Genomic DNA, 14,982 nt, shown 5'->3' with positions numbered 1-14,982 from the left:
AAATTTGTGGGTTGTCTTTTCACCTTGTTGGTAATTTCTTTTGATGTGCAAAAACTTCTCAGTAAGAGGAGGTTCCAGTTGTTAATTCTTTCAAGTGTTACCCGTGCAATTTGATTTTTGTTCATGAACTCTTTACATACCCCTGTGTCTTCAAGAGTTCCTCCTACTTTCTCTTCCAGGAGTTTTAGTGTTTCTGTTTTAATGTTTAGGTCTTTAATCCATTTTGACTTTAGCTTAGTGAATGGTGGCAGACCTGGGTCAAGTTTTAGTTTTCGGCATGTAGAAAGCCAATTTTTCCAGCATCATTTGTTAAAGAGGCTATCTTTCTTCCAGTAAGTATGTTTGACCCCTTTGTCAAAGATCAGGTGGCTGAGTGTGTTCATAGAGCCTTCTGTATCTTCTAATCTATTCCATTGATCCTCTGGTCTATTTTGTTGCCATGCTGATTTTAGTAAGGTCCTATTCTAAGAGATAAGTTTATCTCCATCTGTAAACACTGTTTTTTCCCTGCTACTTACCTTCCCCACTGTCCCCTTCTCAGTTCCTATCAATGTCTGCTTTCATAGAGGTGAACACAATAGCATCTTCATTAAGTTTCCCCACCTCTCAATTCTCCAACTCTTCAACACCAACTGAGTATCCAGCAATTCAGTTCAATTTTGTGGGGACCCCCCCCACCTTAGAGGTTGGGGCTCAGTCCCAGCAGACTACCTCCAAGTCAGATGCCAATTCAGATACTAACATGCCAGGGTGCCACCCTCTGCCCATCCAAGTGCAAATTCAGAGGCCCTCACACCCTGCTCTACAGGCTGCATAGTTCTCTGGATGGATGCGCAGAATGCAGGAAAGCACTGCACCTGCTGATACTGCTGATATATTCTCAGGAACAAACAGATGGAAGAGATGCACAGTTATACACAGACATGTAGACAAGAAGGAGTTCTAGGAATCTTCCATTTTCCATCCCCTCCCCTGGCCCTGGCATGCCTCCCTCCTTTCACCACAATGGATTTGCCTAGCCACAAGCTCTCTGAACCCTGTTAGAGCCATTGCATGGAGGACTCATTAGATATGTGCCGCTTATTAGATCAGTGGCCACTGTTGATTGAGCTCAACTTCTCCCTACTCTCCCTTCCCTGGGGGCCTGTGAGTGGGGCCGATGTCCCACCTCAGTCACACGATTAGTTCCTCTTATGACCTCACTGCAGCTCCCAGTGTTCACGTGTTGGCCACTTAATCCCCGATGCATCAGTATTGAGAAACAGGACCATTAAAGGAGCTCAGGTCATGCTCCACGCGTGTGTTGATGGTACCACATGACCAATGGGTCCCTGACCGCAGGATGGATTTAGCTCCTCTGCCTTTGCTCTCTCTTTTGACCCCCTCACATCCTCCAGGTTTTCACCTCTTACTATGCAAAGATACTGCACAAAGGCCTCACCAGATGCAGCTGCTCAGTTCCAGAGTTGGCAGCTCCCAGAACCAGAACCAAGTGACTTCAATTGTTGAGAAATTAGCCACTCTGTGGTCTTCTGTTGCAGCAGTGAAAATACAGACTACGACCATCCTTCCAGCCAACACCCCATGAAGAAACCATCCAAGGCTCTGCTAGGAATAACAAACTCAGGTGTAGCCGAAAGAGGCTCATTATGGAAAATGAAAGACATTCTCAGTACTCAAGTCTAAGGCTTTTAAGAATTCTGCAGTGGGGGCCAGCAAGATAGCACAGTGAACTAAACACCTGCTTAGGGCAAGCACAGGGACTGGACTTCAATCCCTGGCCCCACATGTCACACTGGCCCCCACCCCAGGTGCGCTGAGCCAGGTGATCCACACCTGTAATCCCAGCACTGGGGATGCTGAAAACAGGAGAATCAGTAAGAGTCCAAGCTGCATAGTGAGACCCTGTACCAAACACATAATATTAAAAAAAAATTCTGTGCCAGGAGTCTTCGACAAACAATATATATTTTGTATATCTTAGTCTTTTGGGATTGTTATTTCAGGATACCACTGGCTGGGTCATTTATAAAGGGAGGAATCTACTTGACTTTGAGCTGAGGGGGCTGGGAAGTCACCAGGAATCTGGGGAGGGCTTTCTCTTTGTGCCGATCAGCAGAAGATGGAAGGGCAGGAGGGCACGAGAGAGAGAGAGAGAGAGAGAGAGAGAGAGAGAGAGAGAGAGAGAGAGAGTGGCAGCCAGCTCTTCCTTCAATCCAGAACCCCAGACCCCTCCTGCCCACTTTCCCAACAACAGCATTATCCAGGGAAGGTGGGCAAGCCCTGAGGACCTGATCACCCCTTATCGGTGTATCTCTCCACACAGTGCCGGTGGACTGAAACCCTAGAAGTACCACATATTTTGCCTAGGTCTTTCTGCTTCTGCTTGGGCCCTCTGGAGTGGTGGCACAGCTCATGTCTGCGCAGAACTTATGGTGGCTTCACACTGAATTTAAAATGTTATCATGCGTGACCTGCTGAGTCCATGGGCAGGAGCTCCTGCTCCTCCTGCCAAGCTCACATCTGCCCTACTCCTGCCTCCAGGGCCTGCCCCACAGCCGCATCTGTGCTCCCTGAGAGAACCTGGCCTCCACCTACCCAGCCTGGATCTGGCCCCTTGCTGTGTCCTCTCACTGAACTCATGTTTCCACTTCTCTTCCCTGAGCTGATTTCTTGTCACCCTTTAGCTTTCAGATGAAATGTCACGTCTTCAGAGAGTTCTTGCCTCAGCCTCTTCAGAAAGCCTCCCACTCCCTCCTCTGGTTTCTCAGTTATTACACAGGTATTTCTCTGGTGGTTTTTGTTGCGATCACTTGTGGTTTGTTTATTCATGCTCTGATTGGCCACTGGTCTTTCTTGGACCCTGGCACAAACTCAAAGAGGGAGTGTAACCATCATGTATCCCCAGTCTGGCTAGTTCAAAGAATAAACAAGCAAATAAAAAATTGAAGGACCAAAAAATCTATTATGGAACTTCCAGACATGACAACATGTAGAATCTTAGCTGTTTTTTAAACAGCCTTGACTAACACTCTACAAATCATGAGAGTGCTGCCGAAGTACTCACTTAACTTCCAACACTTTGACTCCTCTCCTGAATTTTGCTAGTTCTGGCATCTCATTGGTTCAGCATTTGTCTTGCCCTCTTCTTTCCACACCAACTCCTGTCACCCCAGCGATGTCCTCACCTCCTTCTGAGCCTGCTGGGTCACAGCTGTGGTTTCCCAGTTGCCCTCTCAGGTGAATCTTTGCTCCTGCTCATCCTCTTCCCAGAGACACACCTTCGAATGTCATCATCGCTCACCTTCCACCTCTCTTCCCCCAACTATATTCTGTTTTATTATTGTAGACACAAAATCCTCGATGGCCAAACTGTGCTCAGCCGCACTCTTCCTTCTAAGCCAGTCAGTGCTACTTCCCACTACTCCCTTAGACAACTGCTTTGGGTTACTCAGCTGCTTTTCTAGTCCCAAAAGAAATTAAGCTCATTACCCACTTTGTATTTTCACTTAGCCACTCCTCAGACTGTAAGGCAGTTACGGCCTTCTTCTCCACGAGTGGCAAATTGTGTGAGGAGCTAACAGGAGTTACTCATACCGAGGCTGACATACACCATCCTCAGGACAGGTCCTCTCAGCTTCAGCAATCCCAGACAACTGACAGTATTGCTTCTGACCCTGTAGCTTTTCCACACACATGCTAGATGCCCAGACTACTCCCTTTTCCACTTTTGTCCATGGGATTGGTGGCTAATTTCTTTCCAGTCTCAATTAGGACAACACTTACCAAGGAAAGGAATGTCTCTTGCCCCTTCCTCACCCGCTAAGGCCTATGTGAATTAAAGGCTGGCCCACACCATCCCACACATGTCCACTAACTGCTCTTAGCTGAGAGCACCTGGATCTCTACCCTGTGAATGTCTGCCTGCTGGTCTCCCTAGTGGATCCGTGTACCACTGAAGGCCAAGAGATTTATCTTTGATCCTTACAGCAGCAGAGAAATTAGGCTTTTTTATTATTTGTTAAACTGATTAGCAAAAAAAAGCTGGTAAAGAAACCTGTTCAGTGAGTTAAATTAGTGTCATATGTATCAATTTAGTGTTAAGTAACATTCAATATTCTGCAGCTCCTACCACTTGGAATGTTAATTTGTTTTTAATTTGAAGCATAATTATTGAGCATTTACTATGTGTCAGGCATAGGGGATACACAAAAACTCAAATAAATAACCATAACCTAATATTGTAGAACTTGCATCTTCCTACGGGGACAGTCCAGGGACAGTGGCTTTTGGTGTCTGAATTGGAGTCTATGGAGGAGGTCCAAGCAGGTTTAGACAACGATACGAACATAAGACGAGGCCAGCTTGGGCTGAAACAGCGGCGGCTGAAGGCACACACATTAGACAGCAGATCGGCTTCAAAAGCCGAGTCAGCAGCTGTGCACACGGCAGGGTGTGGGGAGGGAAACCAAAGGTGCACCTCAGTCAGCGTAATTGCGGGAGGGGAGTTGTGAAAATTTGGAACAACACAATGTCAGAAAGAATATGTAGGTCTATGAGGTGATTGTCTAAAGTTATGTCTTGAATTTTTATTTATTTATTTTTAATTTACATATTTTGTACGGGTTCTCACTATGCAGCTAGTACTTGTAGTGATCCTCCTGTCTTCAGCCTCCCCTAGCGCTGGAATTATAGGTGTATGCCACCATACCCAGTCTCGGTCACTGTCTCAGTGTGCCCAGGGGTGGGGGCTGATGCAGCATGTGGTGCCAAGGATTGAACCCTGGTCCCTGCGCTTGCCTAAGCAGGCTCTTAGTCCACTGAGCTATCTCACTGGCCCTCCTGTCTTGAATTTTACTGTGATAACTTGTACAACTAAACTTCTTTGGGAATATTTCCAATGAAAAACAGAAGTCATGTCTGCATAATTGCATGATTCTTAGACAAACTGATAAATTGGAATAGAAAACCTTGGACAGCTCTGACGAGTGGAATTCCACAATCCACTGTTGATGCTAAGCACCCTACAAAACAGCCACTACACTATATTTTCCAAAATGCTCTTAAATTGTATTTTTGTAATGACTAATACAAAGTAGCCAGTAAGACAGGTTCCAATTTCTATGACTGCTAATACTCTATACACTTCAAAGCTCATGATTAGTATCATTATCAATATTAAAAATTATACTTTAATCTCACTATCTGTCTGAATATCAGACATCTTAGGCATAAGATGGAACATCTTTAAAATAAATTTACTTGAGATACAGTCTGGCTATAATTGTTATGTCATGACAAGCACTACGTACTTAGAAGACCAGAATGACGGGCATTCTAAGCATGACCCCACTATTACACATTGTTATCTTTGGTGCAGTCGCTCAGTTCACATGTATCAGCATATATAGTCAGGGTGATAATCCCACCCAGTAACTGCTAGAGTCAACAACCTGCTGATAGTTCTCAGGATCATTGCCTTACCCATCTTGTACATATAAATGTATGTCTTTGCCCCGTCATGTTTCCTAGCTTTTACCCTTGCCTTCTTCTCGCTTTCCTTTTAATTGTGTTGTACCTTTCTATTTGTATTTCTTCTTTTTGGTTCTTGTATTAGGGAGAACATACAATATTTACTCATGTGGGTCTGGTTTATTTCACTTATGAGTATATCTTCAAGTGGCATCCACTTAAATATGAAGGCTTTGAGATTATCATTCTTTATAGCTGAGTAACACTCCATTGTTTAAAAATACCACATCTTTTTCATCCATTCTTCAGGTGATGGGCATCTTGGTTGTTTCCAAGTTTTAGCTATCACAAATTGTGCTGCTATAAACATAGGTACACATGTATCACTAAACCCACCTGCATATGTTGTAGGGCAATAATAAGCTTCTCTCCGGAGGATTAACAACCTAAGTTTGCAGACAGAAAATTAGAGAAAAAGAAGGGCTTCAAGGAGAGTCAATATTTTGGCCCTAGCCCTTCTAGGTCAGTGAAGACTCAGGACACAGGAGAACTTATACTGTAACATCACGTAACTCAGTGGTGTCCCAAATTTTCTGATCAAGGAGATTATGAGGCCACAGAGGATAGTGGTCGATGAGGTAGAGTGTGCCTCAGGAGAATCATATGGAGAGAAAACATTCTCTCAGGCTTTCACAGAGAGCAAATTGGTCAAGCAATGGCCGTGACTCATCCACATGGCTGACCCTGACAAAGGATCTACAAAGTGCTGTACAGAGTTTCAGGATAAGTCCTGAGGGGACTTGACTGATCGTGTCAGATACAAAAGTTGCATTTTTTGTTATATAGGTCTTACTTTATCTTGGTCTTAACCATCCAGCAGAAAAGTGTAGAAACAAGGTAGGAAAGGTGAAGCCACGTTAATATGCTGAGCTGTTTAAGATTCAAGTATCGGATTCAGACATTGGCAGACCTGTGGATAACCCACTACTATTGTGGAGTACTGGACTATATTGGAATATTTTGCCGAATACATGCACCTGCAATATTTGGATGGCAATGGAATACCCACCTCTGACAAAACTGAACAAAAAAGGTGAGATAAACGAAGGACAATTTTGTATCTGTATATACAAAATAGGATAGATATATAGCTACTTTCTCCTAATTCAATAAGAAGAAAGATCTGTACTAATAGTGTTTGGATAGGATATCATGTCTGCATCTTGGGCTATGAATGATTACTACTAAGACAACAATATGCGATGTATTAATTGTTGTAACTCTCCTACCAACATGTTTTGAAGCTGTCACATTGCAATATTTTCTCAATAAAATTAATTTTAAAAATTTATACTTTAAATTGATGGAATCATGATTTGCATGTCAAATGCACACTTAAGAAAGAGGTGAAAATTTTCACCCTGGCCTCATTCATAATCTAGTCCAAGGTCAAAAAATACAACTTTGATCTGGGAGTAAAATGACCGTGGAGTAAAAGGGACTCGTGTGGATGATTCACAATAACATAAGCCACCTGAGCTTAAATACTGAGACAGCAGAGCAGAACATCAGGACAGCTACCTAAATAACCTAAATAATCAGCTACAGTACTTACTGGCTATAATTTGAGGTAAAGCTGGTAATAGTCGTTTATTTTTTCATGCATCGAAGTACATGTCTATAAAGCTTACTGAATTGGGAGATCCAAAAGTGAGACTGCTCATAAACATAAGATGCACCAGTTAGCCTGCATAATGACTGAGTCTCTTGCAAAATAATTTAGAGGAGGTCATGATGAGTTCTAACTCAGCCTTCAGAGTTTTCACTGGGAAGCAACAAACCATTCTCCCTCAGCCTTTGGGTTTTTTTTTTTCCTTTGAAAATTCTAAGTAGTTTACACAATAAATAGTAATTTCCCGGGTAGAAATGGCCAACATGTCTAAACCTTGAACTTAGCCTGTTATTATGGCTCTAAACCAAGGCTGCCCTTAGTCCAGATTTTCACAGCCACACCAAAGTTGACCCAGCTGATGGAAATGTACGAGTAAACACTGCTTCTTGACCTCCTAACAAAGGTAAACTCCAACAGGCTAAGGTGTTCATTTAGCTGGGAAGTGATGCAACACACAGAGACAATACTGTGCATTCATGTAATTACAGGACAATGCAAATACCTAAGCAAAAATTCATCCATAACTATTTCATTTTCTCTCACTGAAGACTTTGATATAAAACAAGATTTGAAAATTTTACCGTCTTTGTCATTTGTAAATGGAATTAAAGAATAAAATTGAACCTTTCAGAATCTTATTTCATCCAGTAACCTAAGTTCAGTTCGGTACCACAAAAGTCTCATCACCAGCATAGGGCGAAGGCAAAAACTCCCCTCTGCACCAACATTTTCTTCTACCTGAAATGTGCTCAGGACAGTGAATTTCTTTTCTTAAAAACCACCTCCTTCCATGAGCAGGAAATCTATAAAACTTCCCACACATCCCAGAACATGAAGTACATGTTTAACAGCCTCTAGATAATGTCCTGATACTAAATTAACAATTATAAAAAGCAGGATTGATTGACAAGGGGGACATCTGCACACACCGTGTCTGCTTCAGTACCTTATAGCCAAGGTTATGACCATACGCGTCACCAAGCTCAAAACAGAGACCGCATTCTACAATGTGACTCTTTTAACACAACACACAATGTGATTAAGGGAAACATCAAAGGCCTGAACTGCTGTGCTTTCTGTAACTTACATTTCTGCATTAACTTTTTATATGTTTTGCTACAGGCAAAATATAACATAAGAAAACAAACTTTGAAGTCAACACAATACATGCCCATATAATACCACACACAGCCCATTGAAATGTAGAGTTACAATTCACAAATTGAGAAACATGATATTAAATAAAAATTTCATGAAAATAATGGTAAAATTATATTCAATTTTTTTTCAGCTACACTAAAGAAATGAAGATGCAAATAAGTTAAGAACTGTCTGCTCAAAGAACTCATCAGTTTAAGTCAGTCCTAATCGGACCGGGCATTTGTCAAAAGAACATTGTGTCACTCAGACTTCCATGTATTTTTCAAGGCTACTCACTATTTGGAAATAATAACTAATTCATTTCTACGGCTTCTCTGATCAAAGTTTTAAACCTTATTTTCAAGCCAATTTATCATAATCTATTTTGCTACCTTAAGTCAACCATTATGATCCAGTGTATAAAATTTTTTACACAAGTGTATTCTAAGTCACAAACTATACCAAAGTAAAACACAAAATAAGTTGTCTCCTACCTATGGTTGTAATAACAGTGCCAGCAAAGAAGAAGGAGCTTCCCAAATCCCAGTGACTGATTTGATTGGAGGTGTTTCCTAAGGGTATAATCCCTGCATTTATTGCTGCCACTATTTGCTGCAAGTTTAAAAAGAGATTTATCAGTATACATCAATCATAAAGAAGCACAAACACTGAAAATCCCACCCTAGCAATGACAAATTAGGCAAAGAGAATCCATCCTAAGGCTTTGCTTTCTAATTAAAATGTATACAGGGATTAAAGCTATATATTGTCGAATTTAATAGCAGTTAAATACTAAGATATTTACATTTAATATCAAGTAAAAGGATCTGTATAAGTTTTCTAATATTGTACCAAAGCGCATGCGCAGCATCACCCATTCATGTATTTTGTGACATTTGAATTAACAACTGTATATAACCATGTCTTCCAGGGAGCACCACAGACTAGTTACAGATTACAATATCTCATTACAAATTAAAGTTTTCATAAACAATATAAGATGCTTAATCAAAACTTGTATTTCCCACCTGCTAATCATTTCAAATGTTAAACATATGCACTCAGGCCCAAGCTGTCTGTAACTGTTTATCGCATATAATAAAAGGTCCCCTAAAACAGGGTCAGGTGGAAAGAAAAAAGGCAGCAGCGACTCACTGCTGAGTGGAAGTCAGCCCAGTTACACTGAGTCTTCAAATTTCCACAGTTTCTTATAGAATCTACAATGAGCAGAAGTCACACAGGTACCATGAGGATTGGATGCTACCTAGAGCAGCACTGAGGGATGGACAGGAAAACAACCCTTGAATCCCTTCCCCAGTCTGCAGATCTTGGGAAGTAAAGGTGCAAATGCAGAAGTCCAAATGGAAAGAGAGTATCTTAAAAGGCAATAGATAGCAGATGAGAAACACACAGACAAAAGGTATTAGTTTTGGACAGGCAAGCTTTAGAGATCTCTATCACTTAATTTCCAGCTTTCAGAATAGGAAAGGGTAACCTTTGGTGGATAAAGAAATTAAAGATCCAGAAAAGCTATGCAGCTTACTAGCGAACAGACAGTAAATAAGTGAACCACCCATGGGAACGACCAGCACACAGAAAAGGACAGGAAACCAAGAGCTGTAGCAGAATTTTGAATCTCGTTTCTAAGCTCATCCTTAAAACGGCTGCCTGACTAGTCCTACTACATAAATTAAAACTTTAATAGTTGTTTGTAAAGTTCATTGAATTGGGCTACTTTTATTTATACTGATATATGTTCCTCAGTTGAAAATGCAGAATGGCATTAATAAAATTATCTATAATTCCCAAATTCAGAGACATAATCACTATTAATGTATTAAGATGTAGAGCCTCATAGTTTGATAAAATGTTTACATAACTGAATTTGTGAATATTCTATTGTCTTTTGTGTGTTGTTCAAATATATGAAATGTTGCATCTTCTTCTTGCTTAACAATGTTCCAGCAAGGGCATGGTGGCACCGGCCCGTAATCCCAGGTCTTAGGAAGCTCAGGCAGGAGGAGCACTAAGAGTTTGAGTCCAGTCTAGGCTATGCAGTGAGGTCAAGGCCAGCCTGGACTATGTAGCACGACTCTGTCTCAAAACACCCCCATTCCCCCAAAAAATTTATATATAATGCAGTTTTTCTTTATCATTATGATATTTACTCAATCATGGACCAAGATACAGATATATATATATATGCTGTTATAAAATTTGCCTTGTTATGAAACATGCTGCTGCAGATAGATTTGTGTACAGATACTTCACTTCTGAGCATTTTCTCAGGAGAGATAGCTAGAAATAAATTGTTCACAATAAAGAATAGGAATATTTTAAAGTATTGATTGATGTATGATCGCAAACATCCTTCCAAGAAGGTTTTACATTTACAGCTACCTCATAACAATGGGTGAATGCTTACCAATACCTCTATGACCATCGCATTTTATCATTACAGAACTGATTAAAAAAGAATTCATTTGTATACCTTTCATTGTAATATTGCACTAGTGTTTCCTTTATCCTACAATAAATGCATATAGATGCATATACATATACACATATGTACAGTGCACGGTAAAGACAGTTTTGAGACAGTTCTGTTCATCTGACCTTCTACTATAACCATAAATAAAAGACAAATGCCCATTATTCTTTAAAAACATGTTCTTTGCAGTTACTGCTCTCTTGTTCTTAATGAAATTTATACTCATATAGTTAAAACTTGCAGAAATTTTTGTTTCCATGAATGTTTCATATTACCCTGAGGTATACTAAATATTTCTGCGGTGAATGCACAACTAGTGGTCAACTTGTAACACCGCTGACTTTTCAAACTGCTGTGAGGTACTTAGGACCATATTTTGAGAGTCACTGCTTACTACTGAATTTTTCTTTTCTGATTGGAAAACAAAAGTAAACAAGCCTACCATTTACAAATAGTGGCAGTTCATCTCTCTACCTGTCAATACCTGTTTTATTCCTTTTCATCTCTTACTGTATTGGCCAGCACTTTCAAATCCTCAGTGGTTTCAGTGTTTTATCATTATATATACTAACTGTTGTATAGAAAATGGCTCTTTATTAAATACATAATGAAAGCAAACAAATAAAAACAATAGACAAATAAAATATTTAAATCTAAAACTCTAAAAATGGCACAGAGAAAAGGATTAAGATAGCAGTAACCATACAAGAGTAAAAGTGAAGATAAAAAATATTCTGTTTTATTTTACTTTTTATTAATTTTATTGAGAAACAAATAGCATTCAGAAAGTTTCAAAACAGGTCAGTAGGACAGTTGCAATAATTAATATATTGCATATTGTTGTCTTTGTAGTGGTTATTCATAGTACAGGATGCAGACATGATATACTGTCCAAACACTATTAGTACAAATCTTTCTTCTCATTGAATTAAGAGAAAGTAGCTGTATATCTATCCCTACCATTTGCATATACAGATACAACATATTACTTCATTTTTAGCACAAAATTAAGTAAAAAATCCTTAGTTCATAAGATCTAACCCCAGCAGCTTCACAGGCTGTATCACTAACAAAAAAAAAAAAAAAAAATGGGAGCATCATAAAACCAACTGAAAACTTGCTTAGGACAGTCCTGCTATCACCCTGTTGCTCTGGAAGGAGCAGCCTCACAGTTAGTAGGCCTGGTGACACCACATTCACATATGGGTTTCCTATCATTGTTGGCACAAGCACCAGGAACTCCAGGTTCCTAACTCCCAGAAAGAACTAAAACTTTCAGGAAGATTCAGAAAAGAAAACTTAGATAGATTATAATTTCATTCAAAATGTACTTTTACACATTATAGACATTTCTTCAATATATCTAATTCATTCAGAAATAGTTAACCAGTGTACAGTGCTAGGCAGTGGGAAAACAAGAATAAAGTAAATATGTGAGCAATACAGATGAGAAAAATAAGGGAAGCTTTTAGACTTCACTCAATTAAAGAACATAAATTATTTTACTGACGAGAGCAAGCTTACACCTCTGATAATTGATTCAATATAGAATTCAAGGCAAGCACCATAATTGCGTTTTGTTCTTTTCCATGTCGATCACAAAGCACATTGTCACTCAGTCAGACACTTGGAGAAGGTCCACAAATTATTTAAATTCAAAAGAAGCAAATGCAAAGCTATAATCAGAAACAGGAATGTCTGGCAATGTGTGGGCTGTAAATAGCTATCACAAAGCTGTGATTATTGAAACAGAGGCTTGAGATTGAACTAAAAATATGTCGGATCACTGTAAGAATAAGGCTACTATGAGGGTTCTGTGCCAGATCTTGGAAGTGTCTTTTATATTTCTGTGCAAAGTCTCTTGCTCAACATTCAGAGGAAACTGGATGCCCTTCTGGACAAGAGGACACAGATCTAAGAGGTCAACAGCGCACCTAACAAATACCTCCATGAAAACTGTTTCTGGATGAGCTATGTTCTATGGCTAATACAATCAATTAGTAGATAATAAAAATTCGCTTTGCTGTTAAAATCAACTTTTGTGGAAAATCAATGTATGCGCACAGCCTAGGAGTCGGTTGAACTGTTTGGGTTGAGACAAAGAGTGTATGATCCAGTGCGCTGAATCCGAGCACATCATTACTTCAAGCATTGATGGAGGCTGGGTTTGCAAATGTAAGCCCACAAATAGTAAAAGATGAGCTTGACTGGATTCACACGTAGTTTTCCCCTTCAGTTCACAGAGAAGCGTAGAATGTGACAAGGACAAGAAGCGTTGCATTGTTTCTGGTTAAAAATATTGGCTTACACATTAGAAACAGAGCTCCAAGAGGTACACATGCACAGAGACGATAAAAGACAGTTGCTGGTAAAGGAGACTGCAGAATATCTCAGATTCCATGACACTGGTGGCTTCAGACTCAAAGTACACGGAGTTCCATCAGTCCGAGAGTTCTTGAGTTGCAAAACCCTGATATCTCAGTGTCATCTGGGGAACTATATTCAGCTAGAACTCCTGACATGAAAGCAATTCACTGCTCTGTGGTGATGTGAGAGAGGCTTGGACTTGGCGTTCAAGGAAGCATCTGACAACCAGGAAAATGGACCCGTGAGTCCAACACAAAGGAAAACTTCTCGTGTGTTACAAAGAACCAGATAAACTACTTTTCTCATTAAAGAAAAACATGAAAGAAATGAAGTAATCTCCAAAAGACCTGAAGAACAAACATATTGTTGGCAGAGTATTTCAATGTAAATTTGAAAATATATGTGACACTGAAATTCTGATTTTCTTTTTTTTCCCTATACTTAGATACTAATATTCCTTAATACAAAATATTGTGAATGTTTTCTATAAATTTCTCCTGTTCATGGCATAATCAAGACTTCCATAAAGTACACTACTATACCTATAATCCTATAAGTTGGGGCACATTAATAATGTGAATATTTTTAAGTAATGTAAAAAGTTCTGCACCATAAGGACAAGGTGTTAGCACCTAATTAGGTTACATCAGTGATGTCTGCATAACTAGTTCAATGACTTCTTCTAACTGAATATTACAAACATCCTCATGTTTTCTCCTTTTAAAAAAGGAGGTAAATTTATTTCTAATAAATTACAATGGCCAAATTCACTTATAGTTATACCAATAGCCATACAATTATACACTCCCTTGAAATGTAATATAAGCAATCCCCTGCCAAGTTTCTGTTATATGTAATTATAGATCATTATTTACAACTATTTTCTTGTGCACAAAACCACCACTGTAAGAGAGGGCTATTCTTCAGAAATAAATCAAACCACCCATATACAATACTATATCTGACCACTTCCACCACATAAGCAAGGCTATTTGGAAAAATTGAAGAATGTATGCTGGGAAAACCAAGGTAATAAATGACACACTCGTTGCTAAAGGACTTATTGAGAAGATAACGGTAGGTATCATTGGGATTTATGATCATAGCACAAAAATAGTCATCACCCACTGATAACACAGGGTTACATATGAGTACTGTTGGCAGAGGCTGCCGGAACCTCACGCATCTCATCGCTAACCTCTGATTGTGTGTCAACATTCTGATTACCTACTTCCAGATGATGTGTACTACACTGCAAGGTCCTGCTAATCAAGCAGAGAGCATCTCAAGATAGACTTTTATCTTCCAGGCTCAGAATTCACTCACCCCCAGCACTGATGGATTCCAGGCAACCTTGGTGTGCATGCCTGAACCACTGAGGGCCCACATTCGCTTGCCCATTTCCTAAGCTTTGAAAACTTAAGGGATATATTTTCCTGAGTGTTATCTATGGGTACCACCACTCTTACACAAAAGTACCTCCACTTATGTCAGTGACACTCTTAATCAATGGGCCCACTTCTTGTGCCATTAGCCGTAACATGTCAGGCTCCGCCAGGGGGCAATAGCATTTGGCTTCACCTGAACTCACATACAAAACCCTCTACAGCTCACTCTTCACACCAATGGGAGTGTAGCTTGGGGGTCAGACCCACCCACTCCTTTCAGTCTATTGAGATGTTCTAGAACTAAAGCAAGGAAGCCACAGGGTTCCTTCCATGAGACAGCATTTCTGTAAGTGTTGCTTATCTCTGGGAACCCACCAAGGGAGCAACTGACTTCATGAAAACCACATTACATCAGCACTTGCTCTTTGAGAACATTCCAGGAACAGCCAAAA

The 14,982-nt window shown here is 39.9% G+C and overlaps 1 protein-coding gene across 4 annotated transcripts in view; it reads right to left on the bottom strand.

Annotated features, from left to right (window-relative positions):
- Positions 1–14,982, bottom strand: part of Kcnk2 (potassium two pore domain channel subfamily K member 2) — a 149,029-nt gene that overhangs the window by 101,490 nt on the left and 32,557 nt on the right. For 3 of the 4 annotated variants that reach the window (XM_004626870.3, XM_004626872.3, XM_023710341.1), the window contains exon 3: positions 8,779–8,896. The exons of the other annotated variant lie outside the window; for it this stretch is intronic. In XM_004626870.3, the coding sequence (XP_004626927.1) occupies positions 8,779–8,896 (118 nt within the window). The remainder of the gene's footprint in view (positions 1–8,778; positions 8,897–14,982) is intronic. 4 annotated transcript variants of the gene reach the window in all.

This window comes from Octodon degus, unplaced genomic scaffold (assembly GCF_000260255.1).
Source record: "Octodon degus isolate 3935 unplaced genomic scaffold, OctDeg1.0 scaffold00017, whole genome shotgun sequence".
NCBI lineage: Eukaryota > Metazoa > Chordata > Mammalia > Rodentia > Octodontidae > Octodon > Octodon degus.
This window is presented reverse-complemented; position numbering and strand designations above follow the sequence as displayed.